Below are 21,086 nucleotides of genomic sequence, written 5' to 3' on the forward strand. Positions count from 1 at the left end.
ACTATATCAAAATTATATCGTCATCTTGCTCATACCTATTACCCACACATGAGACTGTTGTCCTTTGTAGTAGAATGTGTTCAGAAGGTTTTTATACACTGTACACACTGACTTGAATTTGTAAGTGGCATCGATATGCGTATAAGCGAAATCAGTGATATCACAGTAGAAAGATTAAAAAAACCCTCACAAGCAAACAATTCCACAGTGAAGTTAACATACTTTATTTCTTTAAATTCCATTCATGCATATCTGGGGGTCAGGGGGGTTGTACTGACAATCCTAATGACATTTTACATGGAGTTATGTTACAGCACTAAACCGATACAAGGAGTAGCTGTGTCATTTTGTTGGACAGCAAAAGTAAGAAATCGTGCAATAACAAAGGGGAAAAAATACAAGCAATGACAGACAAAGCAAACAGAAAACAAAGATTAAAATACATAAACATTAACACAATGTTCAATCATTGTACAGGAAAAAGGTAGTGTCACACAAAAAGCCAACGCACATATATACAATATAGATATATACATATTGTAATCACCCTTGGATTGGACAATAACAAAATACTCTATGTTTCTCACTTTTCTTTTGTAGGTGAACCCAAGCCCTTGCCTCAAATACCCCCACCCCCACCCCCCAGAGGAAAAAGGACAATTGAAGAGACACATATTTACAACAAGCACAACACCACACTAACAATTAATAAAATAGGCCTCAAATACCATATGTTGTTGGCAGTTTACTCCCTTAAGTGTAACTAGGCTTCTCATTCAGTCCACTTTTATAATAATCTCTCTGGCAGGTGCATTTCCATGTGTTTACTAAAATGAGAATCTTTCACACAACACACACACAGGGAGCAACTATTTTGTAAGCACTACTTGATTAGTTGTATACAAACACTGTCAGCTCAGCGCTCATACGTTCTTTTCACTACAACTATGAAGAACATAGCTTTAAGCCTTTGCCATACATCATAACCAAGGCTATGATGTTCATATACATAGTCATAGTACCTGTAATGTAATTCCAAACAGTCTTGTTTTTGGGCAGCATCTCAGGAAAAGAATACCCAAATTAGGTGCCAAATGAAAATGTTTTGTGGGCAAAGGTCTATGCCAGATTTACACTCAGCATATTTTGACATGTACAACAGATGCAGTTGTGCTTCCAAAATCTGCTTATTTTCCAAGTGCACAAATGACAAGCAGTTAAAAGCACTTTCTAGGCTTTATAAAAAAATGGGTCATGGGAGGTCTAACATTCAGTTACACAAAATAAAAAGTCTCACTGACTTACAACACAAACTATAGAGACAAAATACAACAATGGTTTTGAATGCACAGGTCTGGATGATCAGTTAAAGGTTACTATAAAAATTGTATATTTTGCAAAATGTCAATTTTTTTCATTGATCGGATTTTCTTTCTGTTGCTGCTTCCCTGTGTTGTGTGATAACTGTTTTTTTTAAGGTGATGCCTTTAAAATTAATATATTAAACTTAATTTATAATTAATCTTAATAATTACCCAGAAAATGTATTTTCCAGATTAAATATTCATTTCCTGACTAATTGGCAATGTATTCCCACATAAAAGTGCATGAGTAAAATGGGCTTCAGTATGTAATCAAATACATATGGAGGTCTTTGGAAAGGAAAAAAAAAGAAGAAAAAAAAAAAAGAAAATGAGAAAGAGTGGTGACAGTGTGTGGTCTCTACTGTGGCATCTTTAGGTGCAGTTTTGAGGAGCATGTAACCAGCCTCGTTCATACAAAAAAGCACAGAATCTAATGGCCCTGAAAATATTGCAGCTCAGATTGATAGTAAGCAACATGAAGAGATGATTGAAAGTATTGTTTTGCACACATGGGTGTGGATGTGGGTGTATATGTATGTGTGTATGTATGTATGTATGTATGTATGTATGTATGTGCTGTATGCATGTATGTGCTGTATGTATGTATGTGCTGTATGTATGTGTGCACACGTGTGTATTACAACAAAAGTGGCATAAGAGAATCAATAATCTGTAGATTCTGTAATACTGAAATACAAATAATGATTGTCTATAGATCATACTCATGATAAATTGTCACAATATATAATACTAATGTGTAATTCAAGATCAAATTAAGAGAGCATAGGTACTGAAGGAAAGACTACAGGAAACTCAGCTAGGTTTCCAACCCCACTGGTTCACTCAGTCACATAAATGATTTTTATAACATGTGACACTTCTCCTACTGTACAATCACTGAATTCATGGCTGCTCAGTAATTAATTAATTAAGTGCTTGGTGATCTGACTTTTATAGTGAAAACCCAAATGTGCCTCTAGATCTGACTTTTGGCCAGCAACATTTGTGCTCACTGATAGAAAAGATTGTAATCATAATCTATAGCCCTAATTAACAATATTGCACAATATCTGCTAATTGCTCATGGTATAACTAGAATACCTTACAGTAGTTTGGTTATAGGTTTAAATCCTTAGATACCTCTGCTTTACTCCGGTGACTTCTAGCTATGGAGTGAGTGAATTTTCATCAGTGACTTATGTAATAGCTTCCTCATGAATGAATGGATATCAAAGTCCTTTTTTTTTAAACAGTTTGCAGTGTCTTCAGTGTCCACAGTTCGTGCTCCAAAACAAGTACTCTTTCTGCACGTCTAAGGGTATAAAACCTAGAGGACCAGCATGCTCCCTGCTTTATTTGCTGCCTTGCAAAATATCTGCACCATTTTTCTCACACCATTTCTACTAAACACTACATGAAATCTGGAGTAGGCTATGAATAAAATCAGCCATAGCTGCACAGTCTCTAAAGGAATTGGTGAGAATCCAACGAAAACCAACTGTACATGCAGATAGTAAAGTTATGGTGACATGAAAATGAACAGGAGATTAATAAAAAGTGAGGTCTGAATCAACGTCAGTTCCAAATGCACCATTTCACACTGTTAAAAAAGTGACAGGAGTATGATACATTGCAAACAGCAAAGATACACAAGCATGAATACTGCAGGTATGGAGTTAACTTTACATACATTTTATGACCCACACCGATCATTAAAAAAGACAACAGATAATCATTCGCTAGCACAGAGATCTGATCTGGATGCTTGGCGAAGTTTGTACAAGTTACAGTAAAGGCTCAGGTGATATGTAGAGCACCGAAGTTCAGAGAGACCTAGAGAACTTGCGGCACTGTGCAGATAGAGTGAGCAGAGAAACACTTTTTCTGTCTGAAAAGTGGCCTGCATTTTCAGAGGGGAAATCGAATCACAAATGAGAGCTAAAAGGCAGCTTAGGCCTGCACCAAGAGATGATGGGGAAAGAACAAGCTAAACATTTCACACAAAATCATAAAAAAAAAATATAATAATGATAATAATAATAAAAAAATCCCACACACAAAAGGGGAGGGAAGAGCTTGGCCAAATAGCTGACTTGGAGAAAGGGAGTTAGGAGACTGAGTCGAGTTTCTCGCAGCACAGAGAAAGGGATGAAAAAAGGGGTTTTATATTTAACATGAACATGAGTTTTGTCCTTTGGACAAGTATAAAATCAATCACTTAAACATTTCCTAGTAAATGTGATTGTCTTCAGAGTTACTTTTTGTTTGTTTTTGTTTTAATTTCCTAAAACACCAGGACAACAAGAGTCTCTTTCAGCTCATATTACCGACACCTGCACATTTTGAAGCGCATCCTGTTCCAAACTGCTTCCCACATTGGGGCATGCAGATATCTTGGGACTAGCCCTCTCTCGCACACATACACACTCTTTTCTTCTTCCAAGTGACTCTCTTATTTTTCCTGCACCACCTTTCTCATATAGGGATGGGGCTAGACAATGGAATCCCAGTCAAAGTCGTCCTGGATGTCATCAGCAGGCATGCGGCGAATTGGAAAGCTTCCAGTAGACATCATGTGCTGTTGGTTCATTTGTGCATGATGACCTAGAGAGTACATACATTCTAATGAGCCTTACCATACACAACATGTAACTTACATCGACTAATATTATATGAAATAAATTGGTTTATACCAGCACAAACTATCATTAACAATTGTACTACATCTATATCATTCATAGTTGTGCTAATAATCACAAAGGATTGTAATTAAAGCTAAATGAGTCCATCGAGAGACACTAACCAGTCATGGTGTTGGCTGTGCTATTCATGGGGGGCATGTGGGGATAACCTGGAGGACCCATCATGGAGGTCATGCTCTGTCTTGAGTCCATGTACATATTTCCTGAAAAATTGTAATGGAGTCATTGACTGAAAGAGAACCATAAATGTCCTACAATATGATGCCAATGTAAACTCAGATTCCGACATTAATAGGAAAGTCAATTCATTTAAAGTTAATCTGGATTATTTTAAAACATTAACTAGATAAATATACATTTAAAACATTTCTGTTACATCATTTTAATGGACTAATACTACTACAGAAGTCTTTACTACACAGAAGTAAATAACAGACTATAATTAATGACTTATCAGGTAAAAATTCTTATTTAATTTTGTTTGTCACATGTGTGTGAGGTGATTCATTTTTGGAGTCAACTATACAGATTGTAAAATACATATTGCATTTTGTAATATACCTTCTCCATCTAACTTGTGAAGGTATATTACAAAATACAATGTGTATATGTGGGTTGAACAATGAAAAACTGGGCAACATAGTGTTGGAGGTTTCGTGCATATGTGTGGACTGGTGGACAGTCTGAACTGATTTTACATTCAATTCAAATAATTACTGTGTTGAATTAGCAGAGCAATATCACAGCTATACATAAAGTAAAACAATCATAAAGGGAGACAGAGTTAAAAAGATTACAAATTGCTCGTGTGCATCCCATTGGCGCATCTGTGACAAGAACAGCAGTCGTGTATTGAGAGTCAGACTATCCGGGGTAATGTCTGCACTCCACCACGAAGGACAAACAATGGGTTCGCCACAATGTCAATATTCATGGTCACTGGTGCCAATGCCAAATTACAATGGTGCCAGAAACACCATTCTTGGTCTGTGGGCAATATGAAGCATGTATTGTTCTCTGATGAGTCCACCTTCACTGTCTTTTCCACATCTGGGAGAGATGTGATATGGAGAACCCGAAAAGATGATTAGCAAACTGTTGGGTAACCACAGTAAAGAGATGGTTTAGGCTGCAATATCATGGCATTCCCTAGTTCTCTATCTGTGCCAGAAGGGTGCATTCATTGCCAAATTGGTTCAAACATTGTACCCTGAAAGTGGTGCCATGTATCCAGATGATAAAGCACCAATACACGCAACAATATTGGTGACTGAGATCATGTTTGTTTAACATGAAGTGAAGTTCTCCCATGTTTCATGGTTGCACAGTCACAGAATTGATTGTTACTAAGCAACTTTGGGGTGTTTTCAAAACCTTAACTGATTCGGTCCACCAGCCCTAAATCATACTAATAAATTATTGTGGTTTAAAATTGTGTTTCTGTTTCATTGTCCAACCCCTTTGTATGTGTGTGAAAAAAGTAGTAATCTGCATGAGGGAAAAAATACAGTGCACATTTGCACTGAGCTTATAAAAAATGGATTACCACAAATCCATTGGTGGTTACATTGTGGTGGGTACTAATGTGGTTATGCACTTCACTTTATGGTAGTGTATTGACTATTTACATTCAAGAAATCATTAATAAAGTTAATATTAACTTTATATTAATAAATTTTTTTTTTTTTTTTTGAAGAGTTGGAATGTGTGTGGCTGTTAGGATAAAACAAGAAATGTATAGGATATGATGTACCCATTGATGTAGACACCTTAAGGCTTTTTTTTTTTTTTTTTTTTTTTACATATATTCTTCCTGGGATTTGCATAAATGTATACTTTCAATCTAGAATTCACACACAGATTTAGAAATGAAGCCTGCACACTTGGATAAAGATCAGATAATCAATTAACACCTGTATTTATGTGTTGGCTAGGCTTGGAGGGATGCATGGCAGCATGGCATACGGGTGGCTGCACTGCCCCTTGTGGCTGAATGACTCCAGTGCGGGCAAAGAACTGGTTGATGGAGGAACAGAGGTCCACAATCTGAGTTGGCTCCAGAGACCAGTTATTCAGCTCGGCCTGTCTCATGCTCTCTCTCAATCCTACAGAGCCAAAACAAGGGTAAATCATCAACACATGCTTTGCTGGTTGCCAAACAATTTAATTAAGCCAAATTAAAATAAATAAATAAACCAATTCCTCCTTTTTAACTTCAGTCTACAATGGAAATAACTTTCAAGACAAGGTTATGAGGATGTTGAAAGGCCTTTAATTCCTATTAAAAATCATTCATAAAAATCACCAAAACTGGCCATAGTAATTCTTAGCCTTTATGATGAATTTATTACTTTCCTATACTAATTTTAGGTACAGGCTGTTTTGTTCATTTTAATTCATCTGAAGACAACTTCTTAATTTTTCAGAAACAAATTCTAAAAACAGATCCGTTTGGAATGGAGGAATTTGCAGATAAATAGCTAAATCATGATGAGACATTAGGTTGAAATTTACCACCAGGCTACTAATACACAGAGAGGCTCAAAACAACGCATATAATCAGAATCTACTAATGAATATTATATACCCCAGTATATATATATATATATATATATATATATATATATATATATATATATATATATATATATATATATATGTATATATATACACCCCAGTATATATATATATATATATATATATATATATATATATATATATATATATATATATATATATACACCCCAGTATATATATATATATATATATATATATCACTGCTTTGATCTTGTCCATTAAAATAAAGCGGGTTCTGCCATAAGATGTAAACATTACTTCCTAAATGGCTTTACTTCCAAATTGTATAAAATATAATTCCACTGTCAAAATATCCTCTTGACCTACATGCAGCATTTTGTGAAACTGCCTCTTCAATCACAGATAAAGGGAATCAATATCACCATCCATAAGAAGGCAGACTTCTGTGTGGCTTTTAAACCTATTTTAATTTGAAATAAAAATTGTAAGATTTACACTTGCTAAATATCCTAAAATTATATCTGAGCAATTGATTATTTGCAACTTCCTCAATTACAGTAATGTGGGTTGTGGAACACTACACTGTATGTTGAAATCAGAATTGGATACAACTTTCCAAAAGATTGAAAAAATGCTGTAAATGTTAAAGCAAGTTACGTTCAGTCTGTAAATGTAATCATTTGTAAAACACCCTTTATGTAGAGCCACCAGCATTTATATAACTGAGCAGTTGAGGGTTAAGGGCCTTGACTCAAGGGCTTACCAGTGGCAGCTTGGTGGTTTTAGGGTTTGAGCTCACAACCTTCCAATCAGTAGTCCAGCACCCTAAAAACTGAACTACCCCTTCCCCATTCCCTTTTCTGTGGATAAGCATCATCCCTCTTCTTTTTCCTTCTTCGTCTTACTATACAGGCTCAAAAGCAATTTAGATAAAATATTTAAGATCTGCACGCAGTCACCTTCAAATTCTTTCTGCTATTACTTTTTTCAGTAACTGAAAATCATGTTCAGTTGGGCTGAGGTCAGGTCATTTAATTAAAAGCTCTAGACAAATAAATTGAATTGAACATCTTGATAGCTTCATTTCAAATCCACAGTGGTGTTCATAGACAAAATTCCCAAAATTCTAATTGCAAGTTTAGCTTTCAGATTAGAAACTGTAAGTGACTTGTTTATGTGTCTTTTCAGAGAAACAGCATCCTAGTTTTGTTGCATTTGAGTAAATTTAAGCAAAAAAAGTAAAGCTCTGTTCAACTCAGAACTGATCCTGTTGCTTCTATTAGCAGTCACATAATCAACAAACACCAGTGACCTGGTGCCTTTGTTACCCATAATGTAACACTGCCTGTTTGCCAGATGATCTGATATGGCTTGTATCCTGAGTCACAAAACCCTTTTCTTCATATCATTCAGATACCAGTAAAGTTTGTTTTCTTTTTTTGTGTTTTCTTGCATCGTCATTATTCTGGAGTGTTTCCAGTGGCTTGCATATTGAGGAAAACCCACTGTATTTACATTTATATAGAATTCTTTTGATTATAGACTTTTACAATGTACGGAGAAGATGAAAAAAATACAAACTGTGCAAAAATGTCCAAATATTTATGAACCCACCTATATTCAGGTTTCATTAATCTTATAAACATGATTGCAATTAAACCTGTAATTGCAATCAGTACCCACAACAATTCAACGCCATTTTGAGAACACTTAAAAACTAAATTTAACACATGATGAACAAAGTAGCAGGTCAAAGCAACCTTAACACTATATTCTCTTCATATAGTTATATAATAAAATTTGGGCATAATAACTACAGCACCTTGAAAAGGTGAGAGGTCCACATCTGCCCAGTTGTAGCTGCTAGCAATGCGACAACTTTCCTTCAGTGCATCCAGATTGGGATACCAGTCACTGGGTAAACCTGTAGAGAAAAGAAAAAAAAAAATCACTTATCAAGTGATTTCTTATTCATATTAATCACGTATCTGCAATTCTAAGTGTCATATCTATGTTGTTCTGTGTCAGGTTGAAGATTAATTAAATCCCCTGCTACTCAAATTACCAATAAATTCCTGTGTAACATTGCATTTGGGGAAAGTGCCTTGTATGTGTTTAGAAGAAACAAGTGACCATTCCTTTGTTTCACCATCAGGGGGAGCCAGGCATCTGCTGCAGGGGCCTACATACGCTGCATCACCAGTTTGTTAATTACTAGACTAGATTTTTTTTAAGCACATATCATGAATCTGGGGCTGGTTTGCTAGCCTTAGTACTAAAGCTGTTAAAGATATGAAATAAATACATTTGCTAATGATGTAAGGAAACAGGAAGAAAATGAACAGGAGAAACTGAGCCAGAGCTGGTACCTGTGGGGTTATTGTTAAAAGAAATTAAGCAAGTAGGTGCAGGTAAATGAGTAAATGACGCAGACAGAAGTAAGAGCAGGAAACTGCTTACCAGTGCTGCAGGGCATCTGTTGCTGGGCTGGATGGGGCTGGTGGGAGAGATTCTGGTGCTGTTGGGGCTGCTGTGAGTGTTGAGTATGTTGGGAGTGCTGTGTGTGTTGGGAGTGCTGTGCGTGTTGGGAGTGCTGTGCGTGTTGGGAGTGCTGTGAGTGCTGGGTGTGTTGAGTGTGAGCCTGGTGTTGAGTGTGTGCTGAGTGTGGGTGCTGGCCATGTTGGGTGTGAGTGTGTGGCCCGTGCTGAGAGAGGTGCTGTGTGTGGGGAGAACTGTGGGCAGAGTGAGACGGGTGCGACAGGGGCACCTGCGCACCGCTGTTGGGGATGCTGTTGGGATGGGAGTTGGTGATACTGTTCTGACTGCTGTGTGGGTGGGTACTGATGGCGCTGCTTGGGGAGTGCTGGTAGGAGCAAGAGGTGTGGCTTTGCTGGGAAGACTCCGATGGCATCCCCATCAGACCTGCAGCAAGACATGGCAAGCGTGGACTTAGCATGTGTTCAACAAAGAATAATACAGCCTTGCTGTATTAGAAATGCACTTGAAGTAATTTAAGGATAATTGTTAAATGCTGTTAAATATTTAAAATATATTATAAACTGTAATATTTTGATTCATGAGACATAAGGGAAGTTCCCAAGCAATACTTTGTCATGCATCAGTGTTACTCTAGCATTTAAGAAATTAATAAATCCTTATGATTTGCCCTTCTAGCAACTAGAATTAGACCACCACATTTTTGAGGTAACACAAATTCTTCTAAAAAGGCAAATTGATTTCATTCACAAATACTACTAAGCAAAATTCATGATATTGTTCTACTAAAATTGGCTTCGAATAAACATTGTGCCTTTACATTTGTTAAGTAAGTAACCTGTTATCAGGGTACAATTTTTCCCTCCATACAGAAAAGCATGAAATGAATCCATGTGAAAACAAATAATTTAAATAAAGACTGGGTTAAAAAAAACTTTGTACAAGTCAATCTTCAAGTTAACTTTAAGACAAAACGTACGTGTTTTGTACATCATACAAATATGACCTCATACAACCAAGCTTACTTTTAGCCCCTTTTTGAATAATTCCCTGTTCTGTGCAAACTGGGAGGCAGTGACTCAGCTCATTTGCAGCCCCTGGCCTCTGCTCCATCTCGTCAGGCTTCTCTTTGACACTGCAATTGTGCTCGATTCCAGAGAGAAGTTAATAGCGCGCCAGCGCCTGCACACCCAGCAGCACTAAGGGGAGCATGTGCCCGCCTGCCTGCCTTTAAGAGGCCCCTGTCCATCACAGTGCTGGCACACTAAACCTATTTCAGTGAAGTGCTTTTAAAGCAGGCTACAGGGCCAGTGCCTCGACAATCGCCAGAGAACACTCATCAGTTGGGTGGCAGAGGTACATCTCTTATCATCAGAGAAAGCCTATTGTCCAAGCAAGGGAGAGTACAAAAAGCAATTAGCCAGCATCCCCTTTGAATAATAATGCAGGCTCATTACCTATTACCAAAGCCAGTGAATTAGCTCATGAATCTGGCATCAGGGCGTGAAATCCTCTCACCAGCTTATTTGTGTCTTAATTGCCCGAGCTTGCCTGACTAACAGATTTAGCTTTTATGCATGGAAAAGTAACAACTTTTAACTAATAAAACATAGATTATAGATTAAAGGAGAAACACCCTTTGAATCTATGAACATGGAACACATTTGATTTGAGATAAATAGGTTATGAGGGAGGCCTAACTGCTGAGTGCTTTCATACACAATGCAAACGGATTACAAACAAAATATTTTAACTTCTGAATGGCTGTTAGGCCTGTAGAAAATGTTCCTTTCATTATAAGCTGCCATGTGTAGGATAGATTATTCCCATTTTAAATATAAACATAAATTCTAGAGACAAAGTTTAAACTATGGTGGCCACTCACCTAAAAGATGGATAATGAATAAATGAATAATTAAAGCAACCTCTGTGTATGATTAAATAATTTAAACTTTTAGTCACAGGTAAAGTTATCATGTTGCTCACTCACCCTGTTGGCTGAAAGACTGTTCAAATACAGACTTGTAAAGGCTGCGGAACGAGGCACTGAGATCTTCAAAGTCAGAGAAGAGGAGCTGCTTGTCTCGCTCAGGGATGCTGTACTGGGGCTGGGGGGCCTGCTGCAGGCTCATAGACTGGGACACTGGCTCTGGGTGACTTGTTACCTGAAACAAGAATAAATAAACTAAATCAGTAGTGATATAAGCACAGAGTCCTGTCAAGATAAGTGATCTGGAGCGATGATACAACAGTAATGACTTGGAGTACATGGCAGTGTCACAGTGATTAGGAAAAGGCTACTCACAATACCCAAGGACAACAAGAAGCAAGATGGAGATGTATTGGCCTAACAAAATGTGAAACAAGGCTCATCACTAATATATTCAAAACTGAGCAGAAGATTTTCTTGGAAAAATCTCTGATGCTCTTCTTAATCCTTACTAATCCTATATTCAGTAGCTTGAAACATTGTATTAACAATGAGAATCAATATGCAGGTGATCTGCAACCGATTTCAAGATCAATGTCAGGGCTTAGCGCAAACAAATGAAAGAATGAAGTATATTGTAAAGCTGCTGTGCAACTTAATTGGAGCTGGCCAGGCCAACGTAACAAACTATGAAAATTTATTTCGATATTAACCTTAGCTAAACAAGGATAGAAAAACAAAAACGATAAAAATGTCTATTGAATAGTTGTACAGATCAGGCTGCTGTACAGATCATACAAGTGAGATGCATATGCATTCCGGGTAAAAGCCAGACAGCAGTAGCATAAGTGTGATATACTTTCAACCAATCTTGCCTCACTTATAATATTAAGAGAATGACATGCTTGTATGGAAATGACATATTTCTCTACAAAACCAAAGCTACCAGGGAAAAAATGCATCTTTCTATCATGTCTCACTGTCTTTACCAAAATCTCTAACTTGCAAGCATAGCCTTACCATTTCTGATAGTTAAAACCGGGTAAAAGTACTGAAGTAGGAAATGCAGGCCACTGGACAGTGAGTCTAGTCCAAATAAATTAACACAGTGTAGATATGCATGATACATGAAGCACAACCAAAAGAATACTGTAAATATAGGCAAAAATATATATAAAAAGGCTCACTTCATGAAAATGTTTTGCAATATATTCAAGCAAATAAAAAAAATTAAATACATTTCCCAAACCTCTATATACGGCAAACAGACACTTGTTAGATTCATTCAAAAAAGACACTTTACAGTCCACTACACCGTTCAATTTAAAATCAACCAAAATCCAGTGAATACTGAGCAACGGAGAGAAACAGCAATACAAAAAAAAATGTAAAGGAATGAGAAAGGAAGACAGGGAGAGTGGGAATGAGCAGTGTTTGGCATGCTGTAGTGAATTCAGCAGTGCCTGTAGTGGATCAATACCGAGAGCCTGACGTGAGGAGCACAGGGGCTTCAAGAGGGTTGCAACAAAGGAGGGGGTGTTTCTGGTGGGAGGACTTCAGAAGCAATGATTCTGTTTTGCTGGGTTCCAGCAGCATGCAGGCTTCCTTTCATTCCCTTAACCCCCAACTCAGTGTGCCTGCATGGATAAGCTTCAGCACTCACTACACCCATATTGTGTGTATTCTGGGAACTTGGCGAAGGGGATCTAATGATCTGCCCTCCTCTGCTCCTGCTTAACTACATGTTTTTTTTGCTAAGCTGTTGCTATATTCTGATATACTATCACAAGAAGACTGCAAAATATTCCCTTTATGCATGTGCACAGGGGGAACATGAGGTTAGTGGTGCCAGCCTGGTCTTACCGGGGTGTAGCTGTGCACACTGCCCACACTGTTCAGATTGACTGAGGCCAGGCTCTGGTCAGACAGGCTGTTATTAAGGCTGCTTCTAGGGCTATCACTCCCATCTTGGTCTGGGTTATATAACGCCACCTGAAACAGAAAGGGAAATAATAATAATAATCACTGTTTGTGATTTGTTTTCAAATCATTTGCCCCAAACATTTTGCTTTCCGAATTTAAATTATACTATTTAATTTTCCCTGTGTCAATTATTTTCATCAAAAGTTTTGTACAACTGCTTTCATTTGATAATTTCACTTTTGCCACAGGTAATCTTTTGAAAGAATGTTTTGGTTTTCTGTCTCAAGACAGCAAGCCATGGGAAATTCACTTTGGATCTTCTTAATATTCAGCCCATATTCAGTCAAAGTGTATTTAATCATTAAGTATGGCAAACATTCAGCTTGTCCAGTGTGTAAGATGCAGGACCTTCAGTACTTCTTCCTGTCATTAGCAGCAAGTTGTAATAAGTGTATTTTAGTTAGCTCTCTGATGGGACAGATAGCAGCATTAGGAGTGCATATGCAGATGTTAGAGAGAGTGAGAAACAGTGAGAACAAGTAGTTTCTGTAGGGGAAAGTCTGGATGCCTTAGGTGTAGTTAGTAACCCCTCCCCAACACTGTTAATAATGCAATTACAGCAGGGCAAATGGGTTATCACTAAACAGCATAATCGTAGAGCCAAAGCAAAAACTCAGGCTCACTCATAGGAGCACCACTCCTCTTAACTTCACAAATCTAACAGGTTCTACTGTGTCTGTTCCCTGAGCTACACAAAAATGTACAAAATAATTCAAGTAAATAGTTACCTGATTAGCAGAAAATTCAATGTGAATGGAAGCACTATTGCTAATGAAACTAATACTTAAAAATTGAATATACTTTTTTTTTTTTTTTTTACAAAAACATGAAATGTGCATGTATGAAATGAACATTAGAGCATTAAATTAGATTAAACATTAGACATTAGTCTGCCTGTATTCAGATTTAATTTCAAACCTAATTGTTTCTCATGACAAACAAGTGTAACTTTCCACCATAATAGAAGATAAATATAATACTAAATTTTATACTGTAAAAAATATTTTTTTAATTTATTGTCACCACCATGATTTCATAAACTATTTAAATTAAAAAACATCTTAATTTAAAACCTGGCAATTTCATAGCTGATAGTGTAGACAACTATATTACTACATCAGATCAATCTTCACACTGTCTCACTTCCTTTCAAGAGATAAGCTTCCTTTTTTGAAGAAATTAGGCAATATTTTTTTCAAAATCAACTTCAGTACTAGATCCCTCACCTACATGTTTCTTTAAACAGATAATACCAGTAAGCAACCGAAAAATCTATTAAACTACTGGTTATCCAACTTTATGTTGGCCTATAATTGGACTACTGACAGTGGTTGAGGTCAGGTTTAAAAAATATGATTAAAAAACCCGATCGTGACACCGGTCATCTGTCCAAATATAGGCCAAAACAAGGTTGTAGTACAGCTCATACCTATGTAGGAATACCAGTTATGATATGCATCAGTCAGGATTTAGGCCTTATCATAGAAGAGAGACAGAACTGGTTAAAGTGTTGTTGCTTGACATTAGCTCCGCTTTTCATACCTTTGATCAAACTAGTGTTTGTTGCTTGATAGAAAATGTTGTTATAGTTAAGAACATAGGCCTGATGAGAGGCAAGTTTAATAAGACTGAGGATTTTTTTAAAGGACATTAGAAAGTGATGGCCTTTCTGTTTAATCATGTGCAGTAGTAAAAGACCTTTGTGTAATAATTGAGTCCAGTCTCTCGTTTAAAGCTCATGTAGATTATATGATAGAATAAACTTCTTTCGTCTTATGGCCAAGATAAGAAATACAGTATCACTACGTGAGGCAGAATTACTAGTTCATGCTTTTGCTTCCTCTAGGCTGGTTTGTTGTAATGCCTTAATGTCTGGATATTTCAGTAGATGCATAATCAAGCTCCAGCTAGTCCAGAATGCAGTAGCCAGTGTCCTAACTAAAAGAAGAAGAAATGAACACCTCACTCACATCTTATCCACACTGATTATAAAATACTCTACCTATAAAGCCCTTAATGTTCTTGTGCCACAGTACCTGAGTGAATAAAAGATGCAGGTTATTTGTTGGTACCTCATGTAGTAATGGCTAAAACAAAGGAGCAGGTCTGGAGGTTTCATGGGCATAATGTTTTGGTGAACTGTGATGTTCACTGATGAACTATGCTAGTCTTTCTGGAGTTTCTGCCTGCAGTCCGCACACAATGTATATCGTCCTTAACCATTACACGATCACATCCATACATAATATTCTCTTTCTCTGTATTAAGTTACACAGGTTACTCCTGAGCTCCCAGAGTTTCTGGTTGGAGTCGAAATACTTGGAAATGCCCACTGGAGACATATGGGACTAATGTGGATAGTAACACTTTGAGACCATGACAGTGGCTTTGAACTGTTTTTGCCACAATCAGTCTTGCTCTCAGGTCCCCATCATTGAACATTTAAACAATTTGAAATCTATAATAAATTCACAAATCAGACTGGTGCTCATACTTATATGTTGCTCAAATCAACTGGTTACACAACTCATCTTCACTATATATATTTAAATGTCTAGACTTCATTCTAAACATTTAACAAATTCCAAGGGCAGAGTGTAACAAAAGCAGCCAACAAAATAGAACTCGTGGATTCTGAGGTTAGCATGTAATTCCCTTGACTTGTTCCAACTCTCTGGCCTGTTATATTACGGTGCACTTGAGGGCCGCCTGAATGAAGAATGTTGGGTGAACATAAAGTCTGTGAGAGCAAATCTGCCCTGTGATGAGTCTCATTTTCAAAGCTTATGACAAGGTGGAGACTCAGTCATCACAGACAGTGAAGTAAAAGTCTCCTTCAGTAAAGATCACAGCAATATCTGTTTCACTAGCATCAGCTTGGCCAGTGTAAATTGGCCTGGGGCAGCCAAAAAAGATCCATGGCACTACAGAGAACCTAACATTCTATTTAAATGTATATGTTGTTCGTTACATACTTCTACCCTCCAGATGGTTATCTGTATTATCATTTGAAAGGCATTACTCCAAATATGTTTGTCTGTGGGGTGGAGAGGGGCATAAGACACTAGAGAAATAAAATGTAGATGAACAACATAATGAGCTCCTGAGAGAATAACTGCTGAATGTGTTAGAAATTGGTGAATAGAAATGAAATAATTCTGCTGCAACTCATGGTGGGCCCAGTCTGATGCTGAAACCAAAGCTCTTTACAGCAACTAAAACAAACTAGGCACTGGGTGCTACACAAGTCTACGCTTTTTGAGTCACTGGTAGTGTGTCAAAATTGAAAAATCAGCTTGCAACCACAGTACCAGCTACAGCACAGCTGTTTTCTGTTAGGATTCATCAAGCATCACGGATATGGCAACAGCCAGGGTTTTAAGCTTTTTTGGCTTTATCAAAAAGACAGAGAGACAGACATACATAGAGAGAGAAAGAGAATGATAGAGAGAGAAACCAACCAAGAAGGAGAAAAAAGAAAAGAAAAAAAAAATCTTCATTGTCTCACAGAGAATTCATTTAGCCAGAATGAATGTCTCCCAATCCTATTATTCACATAGCTTCAAACAAAATAACATGATAGATCCAGCCTGCATCATATGGAGGGGGAGGATTTAATGGCCTTATTTGCATACTACAACCTTCTTCCAAATGTGTGTGGGCCAGGCTCCAGTGTTCATTAGAACGACTAACCCACAGTGCCTGAGGAGCAGGGGATACAGACATGCAGAAACAGTCGTAATTACAATCAAAACTAGCACATCACACAAATATAAATGTTATGTGTAATTAAGTCATGAAGTAAGCTTTTAGCCAGTAGCCGCCACCACAAGTAATTTGTATTCTTTTGTTATAAAGCATCAGTTTTCATAAAGCTCTAATTTGCTTTTAAAAAAAAAAAAAAAAAAAAAAAGTGTAAATCCATAACTCCAACAGAACACCGCAGTCTCTCAGTTGGAAAAGCATCATAGGCTGGAGGGGGGTAAAGGGAGCTGTGGTCAGTTCTTAGGGGGTGAGGTAGGGGTGGTGGGTATGTTTGTGGGGGTGGGGCATGGTAGATGGTTTAGAATCAACTACAAATTTGTAGTGTTTGCCAGTGGAAAGGGAGTATGAGGCCAATGTCTAACCATTAATTAAAGTTAAAAAAAAAAAAAAAAACCTGTGGTGTCTTACATGAAAGACTAATCGGCAGCCCGAGTTTTGACAGATTTCAAAAGCAAAGAGAAATCCGCAGAGGTGCCTTAAACAATGGCACACATCAGAGACAATTCACTCTACTTGGGATTTAAATACAATTCAATGGTATTCAGATAAATATTTTTCTAACATTTCTATTTTAAACATCTATTTACTAAAAAAAATAGATGGCAGACTGGATGAGAGTTTGTGCTGAGTGACCGATGACTGGAATGTGTTGTGATATTGAAGGCCTGCACTGGCAGGTGGGAAAACCAGAGAGAGAAGGAATTTCTGTGGCTTGGCACAAAGCAGTGAAAGAGGTGTGGCATGCTATGTTTACAGGCCTCTCACAGAGAAATATTGTCTCAAAGGAGTCCAAGATCCTAGATGTACTGTTTTTATACTTTGTCTCCTATTCAAATTTATTTTTGCATGAAGCAGAAGCAAGTCCTCATGAATTAGCCAGTGGGGTTCGACAGTGGGGTCTACCGCATGAAAAAGATAGGTGTGCTGAAATGAACAATATAAAGCAATAAGAAAAAAATGAAAATGGAGAAAATTAAAGGTCCAAACCTTAAACCTAAATTAAGTAAATATGGTAGAAATCTTGAGAGTATGATATTTTAGACAGACCTAAAAGTAAAGTATCAACTTTATCTAAACTTACTATTTAATAACTGGGAAAATCATTTGTTGTCTTCCAGGGAAAAAAGAAAAAATGTTGCATATGGTTTCTACTACACAATCTTTGAAGTTCAGGGACAAATGCACCTCAGACAAATACTGTTTGAGGCAACTTTTATGAAGTCTTGTCTCATAAAGCACTAATTTTGCATTATCAAACGAACATGCAACTACTTCTCTTTGTGTTTGTCCTCAAATGTTCTGTCATAATTAAAGGAAAACATGTGCTGATGAATTGTTGATTGGCCAGAAACTGCTGAAAAATGGTCAATAGGAACATCTCATAATATTGCTGGTTATATTTCTACGGTCATTTTAACACATTTGTTCTAAATGGTATTGGTTTTATACCAACAGTTTACTCAGTATTGTGCAACAGCTCACCCCCTGGTTAGAAATCTGCTACAGGTCTTTTAAACAGCGGTTATAACAAAAAAAAAAAAAAAAATGACCAAAACCAGTTAACTTTCACCCAAATCACAGTGTATTATACAAAAACCCAACCAAATATATACAGGAAACACACCCTCACAGTTTCTCTTAATTGCAAATAGTCCTTTTTACCAAATATATACAAATAGTCTTTTGGACCCTCCTCACCCTTACCGCTGTGCAGATCTTGCACAGATCAGAGCAGATCCACGCCTTCATAGTCTCTTTTAGTCGCAAAAATACTTTTCCCAAATACAGTCCTGCTCACCATTATTGGCACCCCTTCATGTTTTGCATATCTGAGTGAATGTCTTCAGAAATAAATGGAAAAGTACCAAATTTATATCAGCAGGATCTTTTAATTGGAGGTCCAAAGTAATTTAACAAAGACAATTGTTATTTCAACATAGATATTGCAATTCCAAAGGAAAAAACAGAAAACCAGCATGTGCACTAATATTGGCACCCCTCCTTAATATTTGGTTGCACACCCTTTGGCAGTGATGACAGCCTCCAAACGTTTCTTATATCCGTCTATAAGCTTCTTGCACTTCTCGGGTGGTGTTTTCTCCCACACTTCCTTTGCAATATGCTCAAACTCTTGAACATTTGCAGGGTTCCTTTCTCTAATGGCAGATTTCAGCTCCCCCCAAAGATTTTCAATTGAATTGAGATCAGGACTCATTGCTGGCCATTTTAAAAACAGTCCATTTTTTCCCTTTCAACCATTCCTGCGTGCTTTTTTGGTGTGCTTTGGGTCTTTATCTTGTTGGAGGACCCATGATCTTCGCCTCAAACCAAGTTTCCTTACACTGGGCAAGACATTTTGCTCTAGAATTGCTAGATAATCTTCTGATTTCATGATGCCTGTGATACGGTCAAGGCCTCCAGTACCAGATGCAGCAAAGCAGCCCCACAGCATTATGGATCCTCCACCATGCTTGACTGTCGGTATGGTGTTCTTTTCCTTAAATGCTTCATTGTGCCGTCTGTAAACATACTGTTTATCTGCATTACCAAAAAGCTCCACTTTTGTTTCATCAGTCCATAAAACATTGTCCCAGAAGGCTTGAGGTTTGTCCAGGTTCTCTTTCGCGAAGATCAATCATTAATTTTTCTGTCTTTTCTTCAGCAATGGGGTCTTCCTTGGCCTCCGCCCATAAAGCCCCGCTTTGTTTAGTGTGCGCCGTATGGTACTTGTTGAAACAATTACACCAGACTGCTCCAGGTTGGTCTTCATGTCTTTAGATGTTTGACGTGGTGTTTTTTCCACCATTCGCACCAACCTTCAAAGACTTCTGTCATCAATTTTTCTCTTCCCCCAATGTCCAGGGAGGTTCTTGACAGTTCCATGACTGGAAAACTTCTTAATAACATTACACACCATTGAAACAGGGATACCAAGGTCTTTGGAGATGGCCTTTTACCCTTTGGAGGTCTTGTGCTTGCAAATAATAGCATTTCTGGTGTACTCAGACAGCTCCTTTGTCTTTACCATTGTCACACAAGAAGAGGGAATAAAAGGTGGCTTTTTAAAACACCAAAATGATCATTCATTGGCTAATTCATATCACATGGGTGGAGGCAATTGATCACAGGTGATTATTATTTGTGATTTGCAACGGGTGAGCCAAATTGGGTTTCCATACTGATTTTCAGCAAAGGGGGCCAATACCATTGACATGGCAAGCATTATGATTTCTATGTTTTCCTCATAATGTTTATCTTTATAAATGTTCTTTATCATTTGCTGTTTTGTATCAAACACAAGCTATCTGTAGTAATATGTTGTTTCACTTGATAAATTTCCTTCAGTAGATATTCCACAATATGTACATAAACTTCATGGGTGCCAATAATGGTGAGCAGAACTGTATATACAAATAGTCCATCTTTCAGACTGTCCACTGCTGTGCAATGTGTGCAGATCCACACCTCTGCCAGAGAGAAGGAAGTCGCTGGTGAAATCCTCACGAGCGATAATCCAAGTAACATGGTAAAGGTGGTATGCTTTCTGCGGAGAAATCCTTAGTGAAAAGTATCAATAGTTCTCGGCCGTGTCTACTTTTCCTGCAGAGTGTGCGCTCGTCTGCCATCTCTTCTGGTTCATATTTACTTTTGTAAACTTTCATGCGGTTACCCTCTCACGTAACCAGCATGGAGTTCTCATTAAAGCTTGAGATAATATGACCAAGCACAACACAGATGGTGATAAAACAGCGTAAACCATTTGTATTATTAATTAAAATAAATTAACAGCTACAAATAAACAGGACCGTTATGTGCCAGTCATACCTCATTTGATTCTTCGATCTGGGGGACATGCGCCTTACTATCTGCCATAAAAAAAACTTCTGCTGTTGACGGCCATGAAAGTGAGTATGGACTACTTCCTTTACTAGTCCCCCTCCATACACCATGCTGTATTAAAGTGAATGAACTACTGGTGTCAATGATTGCTCTTATTTCCTCCCCAGCAGCCATCAGTGGTATTTGTAGGAGCAAGAGTGTATGGAGGTCAGGGTTGTGAGGTTGTGTAATTGACCCCTCCACTAGCTTCCACGTGGATCCTTTCCCTTTTGGGGGTTCAACCTCCCCACATTTGCATGATTACCCTGTGACGTAGCTCCTAGGCAGTCCTTCCCCACTGTGGGTAGTCACAGTCCCTCTTAGACAGCCTTGCAATCCTGGGGTTCATGATGTTGAGGAAACGGTTTAAGCTCCACCTCTGTGATCTCTGCCTTCCATTTTAAACAAAAAGCATAGTAATCATAGGCA

At 37.7% G+C, this 21,086-nt stretch overlaps 1 protein-coding gene across 2 annotated transcripts in view; it reads right to left on the reverse strand.

Moving 5' to 3' along the window:
* Positions 1 to 200: 200 nt before the first annotated feature.
* The window catches only part of foxj3 (forkhead box J3), an 85,256-nt gene continuing 64,370 nt past the window's right edge, over positions 201 to 21,086 (reverse strand). For both annotated transcript variants that reach the window (XM_060857722.1, XM_060857721.1), the window contains exons 6-12: positions 12,894 to 13,022; positions 11,091 to 11,265; positions 9,065 to 9,526; positions 8,427 to 8,528; positions 5,980 to 6,171; positions 4,168 to 4,269; positions 201 to 3,968 (exon numbers count right to left, since the gene is read on the reverse strand). In XM_060857722.1, coding sequence (XP_060713705.1) covers positions 3,856 to 3,968; positions 4,168 to 4,269; positions 5,980 to 6,171; positions 8,427 to 8,528; positions 9,065 to 9,526; positions 11,091 to 11,265; positions 12,894 to 13,022 — 1,275 coding nt within the window. In that variant the 3' untranslated portion in view covers positions 201 to 3,855. The remainder of the gene's footprint in view (positions 3,969 to 4,167; positions 4,270 to 5,979; positions 6,172 to 8,426; positions 8,529 to 9,064; positions 9,527 to 11,090; positions 11,266 to 12,893; positions 13,023 to 21,086) is intronic.

Source organism: Tachysurus vachellii, chromosome 22 (assembly GCF_030014155.1).
Source record: "Tachysurus vachellii isolate PV-2020 chromosome 22, HZAU_Pvac_v1, whole genome shotgun sequence".
Taxonomy (NCBI): domain Eukaryota; kingdom Metazoa; phylum Chordata; class Actinopteri; order Siluriformes; family Bagridae; genus Tachysurus; species Tachysurus vachellii.